Genomic DNA, 15,649 nt, shown 5'->3' on the forward strand with positions numbered 1-15,649 from the left:
CGCATGGGCACTTAAAAATCTCTAACCCCTGTCTAATAACATGATGCCATGGATGTCCTACCCTAAGACCTAAGGTCTACCTACCACTCTCTTTTACCTTTTGTTAATCCTAACCCAAAATTACCCTATTTAGTAAACAAAGTCCATCGTTCATCACTTTTTACAACCACCCTAAAAAAAAATGTGCAAAATTTTAATTCGCCTTCGTACGGTCATTGTATACTTCATGCACAATGCCTTATCTTTTCCTACATGCCAGTGTAACTCTCTTGTCTTATCAAGTGATAGGGCCTTAACATGTGAATGTGACTTTTCTACATGCTAACAATGAGACGTGTGACAAATTTCCAGATTAGTGCATGGAAAACTTCAAGAAGAAAACTAAATGAAGCTCTAAAAGGAAAGTTCCAAAAAATATCTTATTCCAAGTTTAGATCATAACCTACAATATCCCTTACATTCTCCATAAATAATTGAGCATTGATTATTAACCAAAGGGAAACAAAGAATTAACAATACATTATCTTATTTTACAGTCTTTTGGAGGATTGTGTTGCTTGTCTTGATCCAAAAGTTCCAACCTCCAAGCATCATTGTATAATTTGTAGTGCAGCACCTGTTGCCAAAAGCAAAAGCCTATAAAGATGTAAAAGAAATCATGCTTTCAGCCTATGAAGAATATTATAAAATCATGATGTAATTTGAGTACAAAAATAGATAGAACATACACACAAATTAGGGCTTGGTGGCTTTGGTACACCTACAATTGTGTTCATGTTGCCCCATCTCTACCTTTTTTTGGTCTTCAAAAGAAGTCAATAAACTCTCTCTCTCTCTCTCTCTCTCTCTCTCTCTCTGCTCATTGCACCTCCCTCTTCCAGCCCATCGCCACCCTCCCCCAACCCCCTAGGCCCTCGTCTCTCTCCACCATGTCATGCAGAGAAATCCTCAAACATAGAGCTGCATGATCGGAATGCACAAATGCATAATCAATTGACAAGGTAGTAGTAAAAGCATCAAAGTGCTGAGGATCAACTCTGTACCACCTGTCCCGTCTAGCTTTGTATGTAGATTGGGCATTGTGCTAGAAAGTAAACCTAGGCTGCAATGAATAAGATGCTATCCAAAGATCAGCAAAATTGAAATCAAGCAACAATTTAGACCAGCTCTGCCTCTCAGAGGCCAACATATGTGTATGACCAGATGTATTATCCTTTGGCTGAGGAGCATTGTTGAAGTCACCACAAAGAAAAGTATACTGCCTCGATGGATATCTCTGCATATATTCCCAAATCTGTCCTCAATGATGGGAGGATTGAGGAGCATAGACAGATGCAAATTCAAAGATATCACCCTGTACAATGCATTGCAAAACCATCCATCTGCCTTGTGAATCATTGAAGGCCACAAAGGGATGAAGATCATGCCTGATCAGAAAGACCACTCCTGAACAGAAATGCTGTTCCGCATAGAAAATCTCATAACCGTGAAAATAACCATGCTGTCCAGCATATACATCTTGATTATGTTCCTACAAAGCTACCACACCTGGCTGTAAGTGATTGAGATACCCCCATACTGTCTTCCATTTAGAAGCATCACACAAACCCTGTACATCAAGTGACAAACATATGATTTTCGACAACATATTTATAGATTATGTACAGCAGAGGGAGAACTGAAATCAGGTCTGCATATCAACCTCAAGATCTGGACACCGGCCCTGAGGTATCACAACTGGTTGAGAAGTGGACAGCAAACCAACAATATCTTCTTCGGGAAAGAGAGTCCGACTGGCTGTCACAGCTGCCTATGTAACACCCACTCCTGAATTTTCTTCAGGAGTACGACCAGTCGAGGATGCACCATTCCAAGCACGAGAAGGTAAAGCGTGTCTAGCTGTGACAGTTTTCCTGGGAGTCTGCCAAACCTCTTGCAAAGTTTTGTCTTTCCCTTTGGGCTGAGAGGTGGAAGGCATAGAGGGAGAGGCATTCCCATTGGACACAACAGGTGTCTTGCCTTTTTCTTGAGCTGGAGTAAGAGGCTTGGCACCCTTCTGTTTGAAAACGGGCTGACCCATCATTTCTTTAGTAGGCATTTGAGAAGGCAAATTTTCCAAAGGCCTTTTGTGCATAACAAGAGGGCACTGAGAAGCCATGTGGCCAAACTTCTTACATTCAAAACATGCGCCTACAAACAGGGCCCAGTTGAGCTTGTAAAAAGCATTGCCCATATCCACCTAATTCACTGTAACAGAATAGGAGTCAGGAGTGGGATGATCACTATCCCACAAAATGCAAAATCAGTTGGAGTTCCCATTTGGTCGCGGAGGGCACACTACCTTATCCAATGATGCTACAATTCTGGGTAAGAGAGAAGCCAAGCACTGAGGGAAGTCAACCACTTCCACCCATACGGTATGAACAGCGATGGCGAATTAAATCTTGATAATCCTTGGTGGGCGACCAAGGTAAAACATGCACCATCTGCTGCCCATAAAACAAAGGGAAGTGTTAAAGGAGCAACTGTTTGTGCAATTCATCTATCATAATAACCTCAAAAGAACCCCGAGCAGCATAATGCACTTTTCGAACAAAACAACCACACAAAGTGCTGGTGAGCCAATTTCCCACATCTGCTGCAACACGCATGCGTCCCAGGAAAAAAATAATAATAGCATACTTGGCGTATTCACGCACGGAATCAACAATGTCATCCACCTCCACCATGAGCCCAACAATGGGAGTAGAGTCCTTTCAATCCTGGCGCGTGTCTTCAAAGCCCTCATGCATAACATCAAAAACCAGTTGAACCTCAAGAGAGACATGCATCCTAACCCGAGTCCTGTTTCTGCTTCTTGTGCATGTAGGTCTTGACAGTTCCCATGGGAAAATGAAAAGAGTAAAAAGGAGATACTGTATGGGAAAGAAAAAAGGAGACAAAGAGAGACGCTGAGAACAGCAGCAAGTAAACGAAACATACGAAAAGAAGAGAAGGGAGCGGTCGAGGCTATATGGACTAACAGGACGTGTACGGATTTATGACAGTACAAACTGTATGGAAAATCTAACACGGTATGAAAATTTGTACGGAAAATTGGCACTGTACGGATTTTTGTACAGAAAATTGGCACTGTGTGGATTTTTGTACGAAAAATCTAACATTGTATGGATTTTTGTATCAAAAATCTGACACTATGCGAATTTTCGTACGGATTTTTTAACACCGTATGGATTTCCGTACGAAAAAAAACGAGGGGGAGAGTACGGACGAGCAGAAGCAACATGAGAGCACGAGGACTGGTGCGGGAAGCAAGAAAGGGTGCAGGAAGTCCCAAACAAAGGGCGCAGAGTGCTTGCTACAAGCAAGTCTCCTCCATCGCTCCTCTCACCTCTCACACAACACCACACACACACACACACACATACTTTTTTTTGGGTGAAATCTTTGATTGATTATGTTATATGAGTAGCAACCTCAAAACAAGGTGCTACAATTACATCAATTGAAAATCTGAGTATATGCCCAAAAGACCTCATGATCTATGCAGCGGGTCTGCAAGCAATCAAAGAAAGATTGCTGCAGAGAACGCCTAAAAGAGCCAAACAGAGAGAAAGTAGGATCACGAAAGACTTTACAATTCCTATATGTCCATAAAGTCCATAGTGCCCAGTAGCGAACCCAAATGAAGAAAAGATGAAATTCCGGTCTGAATGGATGAAACCCAAATAGCCAAAAGAACTTCCCAAATGGAACACATGGAAATCTCGCTCGCAGGCACTCTCGAAAAAGATAAAAAAACTTAAGAGAGCATCGACAATGCCAAAACAAGTGAGGCGCACACACTTTTTTTTTAGTGAAATCTTTATATTTCTGTGTGGGAAACCTCAAAAGAGGTGAAAACCCACCAATAAGTACAAGGGAAAAGTTTTTACAAGTAAAACCTCAGAGCAAAAGTCATGAGATAGCCAAGTAAAAAGTTACATATCAAGTTGGAGGAGAATAAAGCACAGCATCCTCCAGCTTCAAATTGTTGCTCTGTAAAAATTGACCTTGTCCAAAGACAAAGAACCTAGATCAACATCCGTATCTTCCGATAAAAAAGCTACTCATAATGTCATTCTACTTTTTGTAGCTGTCTTTAGCCATATGACCCATTTTACCAAAATAGTAGCATTCAACATTGCTGTTTGCATTTTGGCCTCTCTGCCATCCACCACGACCTCTTTGGCTTCCCCTGCCTCTAGAGTTACCATGTCCTCCTCCAAAGGACTGGTTTTCTTGAGTTTGTTGCATATTCTGATTTCTACAATGGCCTCCAGATCGGCCTCCTCTACCTCTGCCTCTACCTCTTCCACCATTTGAGTAGAAGACAGTTTCTTTTGAAGTTCCTCCAAATCGGCCTCCTCTACCTCTGCCTCTACCTCTTCCACCATTTGAGTAGAAGACAGTTTCTTTTGAAGTTCCTCCTGAAGAAGATGAACCACCATTTCTCTGCTCTTCAGATATTAGAAGAGCAAACAACTCCTCAAAATCAAGAAATTTTTCACGGACGGCAATGGATGTCCGGAACTGTGCATAATGCTTTCCTAGGCCATTCAAGGTCACAAAAACTAGATCATCATCTTCCATTGGCGACCCAATGGAAGCAAGTGCATCTGCAATTTTCTTCACCTTCATGTGGTAGTCGTTGATGCTCATATTTTCTCTCTACACATTGTGCAACTCCTGCTTGAGCTGCATTTTCCTGGCTTGCGTATTTATGCTGTACATTTTTGCTAAAGTATCCCATGCCTCCTTTGGCGTACTTGCATCCTGAATATGCACAATCATAGAATCCAAAATACTGATAGACAACCAGTTCATAACTTTTTTGGCTCTCTCATGCCATCCTTTAAATGCCTGCATTTCCTGTTGATTGGGAACATTAGGAAGAACTGGTCCTTCTTCATTTCCTGTAATGAACTCCCAATAGCCTTTTCCCTTAAGGAAATTCATCATTCTAAACTTCCATGCTTGGAAGTTGTTATTTGTCTCCTTAAGAAATAGTATAGATGCATGCTTTCTATCCTCCTCCCGCCCTTCATTCATTGTTTACACCTTTCCTTCGCCTTTGTATAAAACTCAAGATTCGTTCACTTCATTCTGCAATTTACAAAACATATCTGGTTTCACTTTTTATACTACATCGAGAGGTTTAAGTTCTTGGAAAAAGCATCTAATTTATTGTGACTCCGATAACAAGGGAGGGGTGTTTACTACACTTGTTTTCAACCTAAGCTAAGCTGGTTCTTATCATCCTGTAAATTGCCCTCTGCAAGGGGTACATCCATATCCTGAGTAGAAGGAAACTGATGGTGCTCAACAAGGGTGCAGCTTCTTCAGCAAGAGGAAGATTTGCCTGTGATTTATCAACCTTCCTCCAGTAGTACTTCGGAGCAGTAGAAGGCTTCACCAAAGAAGCCATAGCAGAAACCACAGAAGAAGGGAGAGTAACCTTGACAGCTGAAGAAGGAGTAGGCGGTATGGGCCTGGATATAGAAGAGCAAGCACGTACAAAATGATTAACCTGCCGGCACCGATAACATGCAGTGGGGAAAGATGCAAAATGGAGCCTGATGTGCATCGGATGAGCAAATCCCAAACCAAGATCCAGAGTAGATGGCGCGGGCTGCGTCATATCCCACAGAATGCAAAGACGAACATCACGGGAGGCTTGCAAGAGCTCCTGTCTCGGAACATGGAGAGGCCTTCCCAAAAAAGCTGCAAGAGTTGGAAGATGCAAAAGAAGAGACACAGAGAGCGCTTTGAGAGTAATCCAAACCGGACAGTGAGTCAGAAGTATTGCAGAAGGATCGAAATGTAGATCCCAGGGCATAACATAAGCGAAGAAACCCGCTCCAGGAATACCAGCATCATTGACAAGGCGCTCTGCCACCTCAATCGAAGAGCATTGGGCACAATAAAATCCTTTGCCTAGAAAGACAAAGGAAGAAATACAATCCAGACCCATTGCAAGATCAGCCCAATGACAGAGCTGAGCTGAAGATAAAACCATGCCCATGAAGCAGAGGCAGACTCCAAATTGTTAAGCCTGTCGAAGACCAGAGACCAAAAGGGCAGAATCCAAGGAACAAACAAGCGGGAAACTCAATGAAGGACCCCTCTGTTAAGAGTGGACACTGAAAGAAGATTTTTGGTTATGCCAGGCACATATAAGACATCTGAAAGTCTGAAAATTGAGCCATCAATTGCAGTGAGCTCACCTCTCCTGTGCCACGTACTGAATATGAGGAGTTGTTGGCACAAGTGACTTTCTTACCAACAGGAGGTGGATGTAAGGAAGTAAAAAGACACTTCCTAGAAGTGATGTGCTTGGATGCACCGCTGTCAAAATACCACGTGTTCAGTGTTTCATTAACATTGAAAGCAGATGCATCTGTAGAAGAGTCAAAGCTGCAAGTCAAAAATGCATATGTATCATCACTGCAAGAGGCTGTACTATCCCGAGCATCTAGAACAGCCAATCTAGAATCTGAAATGCAAGATAAAAAGGCATAATCTTGACCAACAAAGTTGGCTGCAGCATCCCCACTGTCAGATGCATGAGGGGCTGAATCTGAAACAACCATACCTGAGCTGTTTTTCTTTTCTTTTGCAATCCTTTTCCTGCATTCTGCTATGTGATGACCTGGCTTTTTGCAGTAGTGACAAAAACCCTTCTTTTTGGGTTTACTTGCATCACTTTTAGCCTTCTGTGAAGGCTGTCCTGACCCACTGGAAGGCTGATTTGCTGCTGTCTTTGCCTGTCCCTTTGTTTTTGATTTAAATTTTGAGAGCATGGCTTGTTCACCTGCACGTGAAGCCAAATTTTTCCTGGTCTGCTCTTCCTGAAGCAGAAGTCCTATCAACTCATGAAAAGTGAGGGGATTTGCACCCCCCCTCATTGATAAGTTCAGCGAAGTGTGAAAGCTGAGATAAGACTCAGGAAGAGAATTCAGAGTGGTTGTAATCATCTCTGAATCAGGAATAATTTCATCTATGTTTAACAATTGCTCTCTGATATCCTGTAGCTTTGTGAGGTGGACTGACATGGAGTCACCCTCCTCCATATGTGTATTGCTCAACTCTCTTTTTAAGAAAGATACCCTGGCATCATTCCGTGCTGCATACATGCTTTCCAATATATCCCACGCTGCCCTGGAGGTCTTACACGACCGGATATGCGGAATGATAGATCTTTTTACTGAAAGAGAGATGCATGACAAAGCTAAGGCATCCCGTGAATCCCATCTCTTCTGCTCTGGAGTATTGACTGTAGCTGCACCAACAACTTGTCCTGCAGCTGCACCCTGTGCACGACCTCTTCCACCTCCTTGCTGAGGAGGGGTAGCAGGTGCAATATTTGCTGGTCGGATCTCATCCCCATTGACATAATCCCATAGATTCCGAGAAATCAGAATATTACGTACCATAAAACTCCAGAGGGAGTAGTTGGTACCATCCAACTTGTCTTCTTGTGAAAGACCACCAAATGGAAACTCATTCTGATTTTGATGGGCCATTCTTGAGAAAAAGATTGAAGCAGATACAGATCTGAATTCCCTTACTGGGAATGGAATGCACAACTTCCAAAGAACACCGCCAAGCACGGGCTGTATATGCAACTTAGATTTCTGTACTTGAGCTGTCAGAAATCTGTCCAAGCATCAAAAACTCTCCAAAATCTGCCAAAAGTGTTTCAAACACTCCAAGAAAGGCAGTATGTACTGAATACTCCAAAAAATGCTCTCTCAACACAAAAGCCCCAATTTGTGGCTAGAAATTGCAGCCAGAAAGGGGCAAAATTACTAAAAGCCCCAAATCTGCAATTTTTAAACAAAAGCCCAAATTTCAGACTAGATCTGCAATTTTGCTCCAGATGTAGCTCCAAACCTGCACAATGATTGCAATGTCTGCAATATACAAAATGCCCCAAATTTACTCCAAAACAACTGCACCAAACTATGGTTTTCTGCAAGATGAGCCTGCCCAAGAACACCTGTGGTTGAAGGCAACCGGTGTAGATCTGCAAGTACAGATCTGAAAGTACAGAAGTGCACGCAAATCTAGGAAGGGTACAAGTGGTACGGTACAGTACGGACTGTACGGTACAGTGTGTACGGGCAGTACGGCAAAGTTGTCCGGATGCTCCTGCGCAAGTACGGCGACCTGTACGGCACTGTACGATAGAAATGTACGGATACTCCTGCGCAGGTACGGCGACCTGTACGACATACGGTAGAGGTGTACGGATGATGTACGGCGCTGAAACGGAAGATGTACGGATGGTGTACGGCGCTGCAACGGACCTGTACGGAAGCTTTTACGGATGCCTTTACGGAAGTGTACGTCGAGTTGTACGGAGGCAGTACGGCGAATTTCGTACAGTCGTACGGACTATACGGACGACTTGGAGCAAGCTGAAAACGTGAGGCTTAGGGGTGCCACGAAGGGAGCAGGGAGCCCGAGGTTCTTGAACCCGCTCTGATACCAAATGAAGGAAATAGAATGAGTGAGAGATAGCAAGAGAGAGTAAGAGAGCAGGAGGCTTGGAAGCTGAAGACATAGTTGCAATAGAATAGAGTGAGAGTACAACACACTGAAGGAAAAGATAAGGTTTTGTCCTAGTGACAAAACCTTAGTAGTCACTAACCATAGTTAGTGAACTAACTGCGGTTAGGGGGAAAAACCTCTTAGTGAGGGAAAAGTGCCCCTAACTAGCTTATTGTATTACATTGGTCACTGCTGAATTATGTCTATAATTCTAACAGATGTGATGCATTGTTGGCTTCACTACCACATCACAACATGTTTGAGAATACGTCTAGATAATTTAGCCTCGGAATGTGACCACATCCAAGAGATCACCATTTATAGGAGGGGTGTCTTTCTGCATGAGCTTAGCACTACAGACACTTTCACATCTACGAGAGAGGTATCTTTCTACTCCATGTTAGCCTAGTGTACCTTGGCCCTCATCTGGCCTTCATCTTCTTGTACCATGGTTTCACAATGGATGACATGGAGATGATGCATCACGTACTGAGGTAGCCTTTTACGCTTTCCTTTCCTATCGTAGCCTAATTTGTCCTCTATTGGAGCCCATTTTGGCATTGTCCTTGATATGGCAGCTTCAATATTCATTAACAATGGAGACCCGAAGGTGCGCTTGATTTTGGAAGACCTTCACCCAAGGAGGTACTTCTAGAGACCCTTGATGGAGGGATCTTTATGCAATGTTCAAGTATCTTGCTTACCACAACAATGCTTATGAAGTGTGGACGAAGCTGCAACATGCATGATGCTTCAAGTATAGATAATTGTAATATGTATTATGTATGATTTGCACTCTATTGATAATTGTAATATGTATTATGTATGATTTGCACTCTATTATAAAAATAAAATTTTATACATAAATTGTACCATATTTCCGTTTCTTTCGTTTTTCATTTCGGCGGGGTCCACAAATTCCGTTTCCCTAGTTTTTCCCATTTCCGTTTCTTCTGTTTTTGTTTCGACTGGCAACTATGCCCATGGATAGATTTTTTTGATCTAGAAAGGAGGCGACCAAGTTGACATTTGCCAATGTTTAACCGATCACACTATTGGAAACAACCTACAAGATCTTAGCCAAGATTCTGAAATTTAGCAATTTGAAGTACTTTAAACTTAGCACTAAAGTAGTAGTCATAAGAAATGGATGAGCCCATCTAGGTATTCTGAGAAATTCATGGTCCATGAGCTCGTCAAACATGCAGTATTTAGAGAGAGCGAGCGAGCAAGCAAGAGAGAGATAGAGAGAGAGAGAGAGAGAGAACCTGTACAAATGTTGAGAAGACATCATCGCCCAACAAAGAGGAAAACTGTTGTGCCCAATGATCTTTTTTATGGAAATCTCTTTGCTGTCTTTGCGCTTCCAAAACAATGGCGTCATGGTAGAGAAATCTTTGCCAAATGTTCTGTATATTAGCTAATTTGAAATCGATTTCTGTATCATTCATAGCCTATTCATGTGCCAAATACAACAAACAAAAGAAGATTAGGTGAAACTGATCACTTTCTACAAATGTTAGTTTCTGTCCATAATATCAACAACTATATCACTAGTATCCATACAACTGCAAAACCAAACAAGTTCAAAGCCAACTCCACAACACACGCACATTTTTTTCCTGGGTAGGTTGTCATTACATTACAAGAAACAGGCCCAAAGAAAGGGAAAATCAGCAGCTACAAGAATCAGAAGATGTCATTATATGACCAGAAGGCAATATAATCAAGATCCCGAGCATGTAAGCAATCATGAAACGATTGTCTCAAAGATGCTCAAAAGAACTGATATTAGGCAAGAGAAGGATTACCAAAGACTTGATTGTTGCGGTCATTCCATAGAGTCCATTGTGCCCAATAGTGAACCCAATAAAACAAAAGATCAAATCCCTGCCGCATAGGATGAAAGCCAAACCACCAAAAATTCCTACCAAAAGATGCACTGGGGAAACGAGCCTGTAGGCACTGCTGTAATAAAAGCAAGAAACCATGGGACTTTGGGCAGTGCCAAAACAGATGAGGCATAGACTCCCGTATAGACAGACATCACCGACAAGTGGCAGGAGCAATATGACGACGAGCCAAGAGGTGTCCAAATGGAAGTACCCCAAGCATAAAAAGAACTTCTATCGAAGAGGGACTTTAAAATCCCATATGTGCTGCAATCTTGTCCGCCACCACCAAGAGGAGCCACACACGCACACAGACATTCAACAATCCTTTTATCAAAAGCATATTTTTTATAGTCTGTCATTATTGTATTCATATTGATCATCATTAAAATTGCTTGATTTGGATGCTTACTCTTGTCCTTGTGGTAAATGCTGGCGTTGACGTTTTGTAACATCCACAGAGGGAATGTGGGCCTTGACCTCCTCTCAGGCTGTCAGCATGTATGATGTCTCCTCCTCGTCTAAAAGAGGCACCAATAGAAACAGGTGGTCATCTCTAGGAGATCTTGTGGACCCGAGGGTATATCTTGTCCCTCATCTTCAACTGCCATAATTGGGACCTACCTTACTGATTTCACGCCCATAATCTTGAAGAATCGCCATGTTATCCTATCTCCCTAGTGCACCCACCTCACTCTCAAGAAATGATAGTGCTCTGCCCACCAGATCTCTGTCATTTGTAGATTGTGTCTAGCCTGCTCGTATCTATCTATCTGCAAGCCATTGAGAGAGCGGCCCCTACTCCTTGAGCCTCTGGAAAGACTCATAGTGATGATTTGACAATCAGGGTATTTACATGGACCACCTTCCTGCCTTTCAGTAAGGCTTGGATGGCTTGTCCCTCTAGTCTCGTGAGATGAGATCAACCGTATCCTATGGTTTGATCTACTCCTGCTCTAAACATCATGGACTTAGGGATGTTGGGGGAGGGGGGGAGCAAGAGTTCCCCACCAGGATCCAATTCTACCATGATCAATTGCTAAGAGTATCAGTGACTATCAGGCCCCAGTACCTGGAGGACAGACGGGTCTCACACACACCAAGGATTGCCATTGGACAAATGCGGGTTTCGTCCCATTAAGTGAGGATCGAGGCAGGGAGAGCCACAAGCAAGAGGTGGAGACAAAGGAGCACTTCCTACGTACTTGCCACGTCTACTATGAATCTGAGGAGGGTATCATTGTCTCTTTTAGGAGGGGCACAATTTTGGGCCACTCTCCCATCTGACCCACTTGCATGACCAGGTTTGCGTTGCCTTTAAATGATGGAGATGCAATAACACAGAGAGGCCTTATTACAACAGATCAAACCACTAAGGGTTGCTGACTAAGCATTTGCACATGGGCATCAGGTTTTAGCTCAATCTTGGCCCAAATGTTTGACTACTCAGTATGCCATGGCTTCCCCATACCTGAAGTACATTGTGCCAATTCACAAAGCAGAGGACCCCATGGACGCAAGGAACCTCATGATTGGCCACACACTAACCAAGATCTATGGATTAGTACTAGAGAGAGAGAGATCACCTCTTACACTCAAGGGCATGGGTACGAAGCTTTAAAACAAACTAGTTTCCAGAGGCAGCATTCCACACTTGGTAATATCTTCAACCTATGGGCCATCATCGAGGAGGCCAAACCGAGATCCCAGAGAGTCTACACATGCTTTTGTTAGAAATGAGAAGGGAATGAATCACTCAATCCTCCACCCAAGATCTCTCCAACTCTTTCACACCCAACTTAGATAGATGATCACAGATGCAAGTAAAAAACACACTCAGATATAACAGCAAATATAGATGGAGAGAGAAAGTATATTCATCCACTGGATGGTGGGCAGAAAATGGCTCCAAGGGAGCAATACAAATCACAAAAGGGTGCTGGAGAAAACTGAAGACCTCTCTCTCACAAAACTGTCCCAGAAATGAGTGCTAAACAAATCCTTGGAGAAGGGCTTTCTGCACTGCACTGGATGCTGGGCTGAATGCAGGAGTGGGCCTTTTATAGGCTCTACCTAGGCCCCTTTCGATGACCGACCAGCAGGGTCGGTTATCCTGTTTGGTGGCCGACCAGGGTTGGCCCTGGTTGGGCCGACTTGGCCAACCACAGGCCCCTATATAAGGGTGCCATGGGCGGCCAGTCTGCGCTGCTGCTGGTGCCTCCATGTGAGGCCTAGAGCCCCCTCATACCTGCTGTTGCAGGCTGCGACCAGCCCATGTGCTGGTCGCCCATCTTTGCCATGCGATCCTCCCTCTGATGCCGGCCTGGGTCTCTCCCCAGCCCTCCTACCTCTCACTGCCCCTTGTCCCCTCAAATCAGGGGCTAACAGGTGGGCACAGTGAGATTCTAACACCCCCCCTCAATCTCACAACTGTGGGCCTATCCCCATACGTCTAATGAGGTGCTCCATTTGTTCTCGAGGGAGTGCCTTCACGAAGAGGTCGGACAAGTTGTCGGCGGTCGGGCAGTACATGAGCTCGATCATGTCGTTGATGATGAGCTCTTGAACAAAGTGGTAATGAACTTCAATGTGCTTGGTCCGCGCACGGAACACTAGATTCTTGGCAATGGCTATGTGCACATCAGCACTGTCGGGAAGCAAGGAGTAATCTACGATGTAATGCAGACCTGTAAGGCCCCTTCGCCTACCCCTCAATCAGATTCTCTAGTCAAGGATCTTTTTTACATTAAAGTATAAACAATCAAGAAGGAAGTGATTGTCAAAGTGGATACAAAGGCATATAAAACTAACATTCTTGAGCTTCAGCATCATCTGTTGGTCATCGAATTGGGGAGCAGGTTGAAAGGGGAAGCCACGAAAGGCAACTCACGGAAAAATTGAACTATACTTTGGCATCTCTGATGTGCCTTCAAAAATAACTCACAGCTGAAACAGAAGATAGTTTCAAAGTAATTTTCTTGAAGCATTGTGTAGAATGATGTTGATGACATCAGGGAGCTGCAAGGGGCACAAAGATAACATAAATCACACTGTACCGGTCTCGAATGGGGATCTGTACAAAAAGAGAAATATAGAGTATTCAGAAAGAGAGACTAGTTATAATTAAGTGTCATCTACAATAGAGGTAAATGCACTATCGGTCCCCATTCAAAACTCAAGAAGACTGGAAGAAAGATGTGTCATAGAAAGTAAACCAATTGCTCTGGGTGACTCTTATCAAATGATCTGAAGCTCATCACAAAGGTATGCATCTTGCTAACAGTATGTGTTCTTTGACCAAGCAAACACTTCTATAAACGAAGTCATCTAAGAAGATCATGTATTTAACTATCATGGGACATGTTCCTTCATTATGAAAGCTGAAATCCTGAAGTTTGACAAGACCTGGGCACTATCATCAACTGTGTCAGACTGAATTGCTAATATGACAAGTTGGGTGTATTATAGACCACACAGCATAGGCAAGAGCACATATACATTGCCATGCATATGGATTTGTTTTATCTACTTCAGCTATCCTTCAAATTCTAAGCACAAGACTCTCATGGCAGCATTTTTTTTCCCATTTATCTACTTCATCTATCCTTCAAATTCTAAGCACAAGACTCTCATGGCAGCATTTTTTTTCCCATAAACGAGACTCCTAGGAATGAAACTCCAAGAGCAAAGCTCAAGGGAGAAGTACATCATCTGATACATGAAAGAACCAATAATCAAGCTCCTGTAGTAAAAGAGCTAGAAAATAACCAAGGTTGAGGCTGATAGTGCCACCTCAACCCTGTGCAATCAGGTTAATGTATCAATAGATTACAATATTGAATTACCTCAAATTGTGAAAAAGGAGAAAACATTACCCGTAATATTTGAACAAGCTGAGGTATGTCCTCTTCTGCAATACGTACGGCAAAACTATCATAGTCCAACACATTTTCATATATGAGCTGTATTCCATCCTGTGAAAAAGCCATCCAATAGAATTCTTAACAGTCTTCTCTTTTTCTTTCCCAAAGAAAGGACTTCTATTAAGTATGAAAGAAACTCCAAGAGCAAGGCTCATGGAAGAAGTGCCTCATGCAAAGTACGAGAAGCCAAACTCCCCCAAAGGGCAAATAACATGCTAATCTAAGAGAGCTAGAATTCTTAACAGTCTTCCATTAAAGCGCTGCATGAAATTGCTTTATTTACTTAAAACACAGTCCTTAATTGGCAGAATATCTTTATAGACATAGAATATTCAGAAAGTTGATGCCTGCTTTTCATTGATAAGTTAAGAATGAATACCTAACAAAAGTTCAAAATACTGACATTCATAATAAAGAGAAAGCAGCCCTTTCTCAAGAAAGGATCCTAGCCCAAGTGTTATTCCTCCTTTGTTGTCTTTCAGGATGAAAATAGCTGTGACTTGGGTAGACTGGTGAGTAAAGTTAGAGTACACTAGGAACAGCCTATACCCCCTTTTCATCTTCCTTTCGAAACATCCATAGATCTCATGTTAATGCAGAGATGATACTAAGGAAGAGTCCTTCTGTAGACATCAAAGATGCCCACCTGCCCTTGGCTTCAGAGGATAACAGATCCCCAATTAGCCAACATTGTTTTTCAAAGCTGAGAGTTCTAAGTATTCTTATGAGCTTGCACTCACCCTTGGCGTATTTGGAGAGGGATTTGCCTTCCTTTGACTTTTATCTAGGGTGGATTGTTATAGGAAACCTCAGCGATGCATCCTTTCCTTTACGAGGCTGAACAATTTCACTTTAATTTCTTCACTCCAGGTTCTTAGAGATTTTGATTTGCAATCTCTCGCCTCTTCAACAACTTCATCTTGTTGGGCTATGCCCACCATGGATCCTGGACAATTTGTGGAGTGTTGATCTAGAATCAGACTGTAGTTCAATGAAAGTCTAGGGTGCTCCATACATTGGTGCAATTGCACTGTCCATGTGGTACTATGCCATGTGTTGCTCTAGAGTTAATCCTAGTATAGGGTTTAGGTTTCCCACAAAATCCATACTTCTGAAGTGTGTGCAATCCATTTCATCTTTCTCGAGCGCCTCTCTCAATGTAAGTGATGCCTCACATGCTGTATGGTCCTTTCATAGTGGTGCTTCTAGGCACAGTACTTCCAGGAATTATTTGTTTGC

The 15,649-nt window shown here is 42.9% G+C and overlaps 1 protein-coding gene across 3 annotated transcripts in view; it reads right to left on the reverse strand.

The window, feature by feature from the left end:
- Nucleotides 1–406: 406 nt before the first annotated feature.
- LOC147899697 (exostosin family protein) overlaps nt 407–15,649 on the reverse strand; it is a 98,029-nt gene continuing 82,786 nt past the window's right edge. For all 3 annotated transcript variants that reach the window (XM_087377935.1, XM_087377936.1, XM_087377934.1), the window contains exons 12-14: nt 14,363–14,461; nt 9,864–10,049; nt 407–616 (exon numbers count right to left, since the gene is read on the reverse strand). In XM_087377935.1, the coding sequence (XP_087234061.1) occupies nt 521–616; nt 9,864–10,049; nt 14,363–14,461 (381 nt within the window). In that variant the 3' untranslated portion in view covers nt 407–520. The remainder of the gene's footprint in view (nt 617–9,863; nt 10,050–14,362; nt 14,462–15,649) is intronic.

The sequence above is a fragment of the Dipteris shenzhenensis genome, chromosome 8 (genome assembly GCF_047967505.1).
Source record: "Dipteris shenzhenensis isolate YYH24624 ecotype China chromosome 8, Dip_SZ_1.0, whole genome shotgun sequence".
In the NCBI taxonomy this organism is placed as follows: domain Eukaryota; kingdom Viridiplantae; phylum Streptophyta; class Polypodiopsida; order Gleicheniales; family Dipteridaceae; genus Dipteris; species Dipteris shenzhenensis.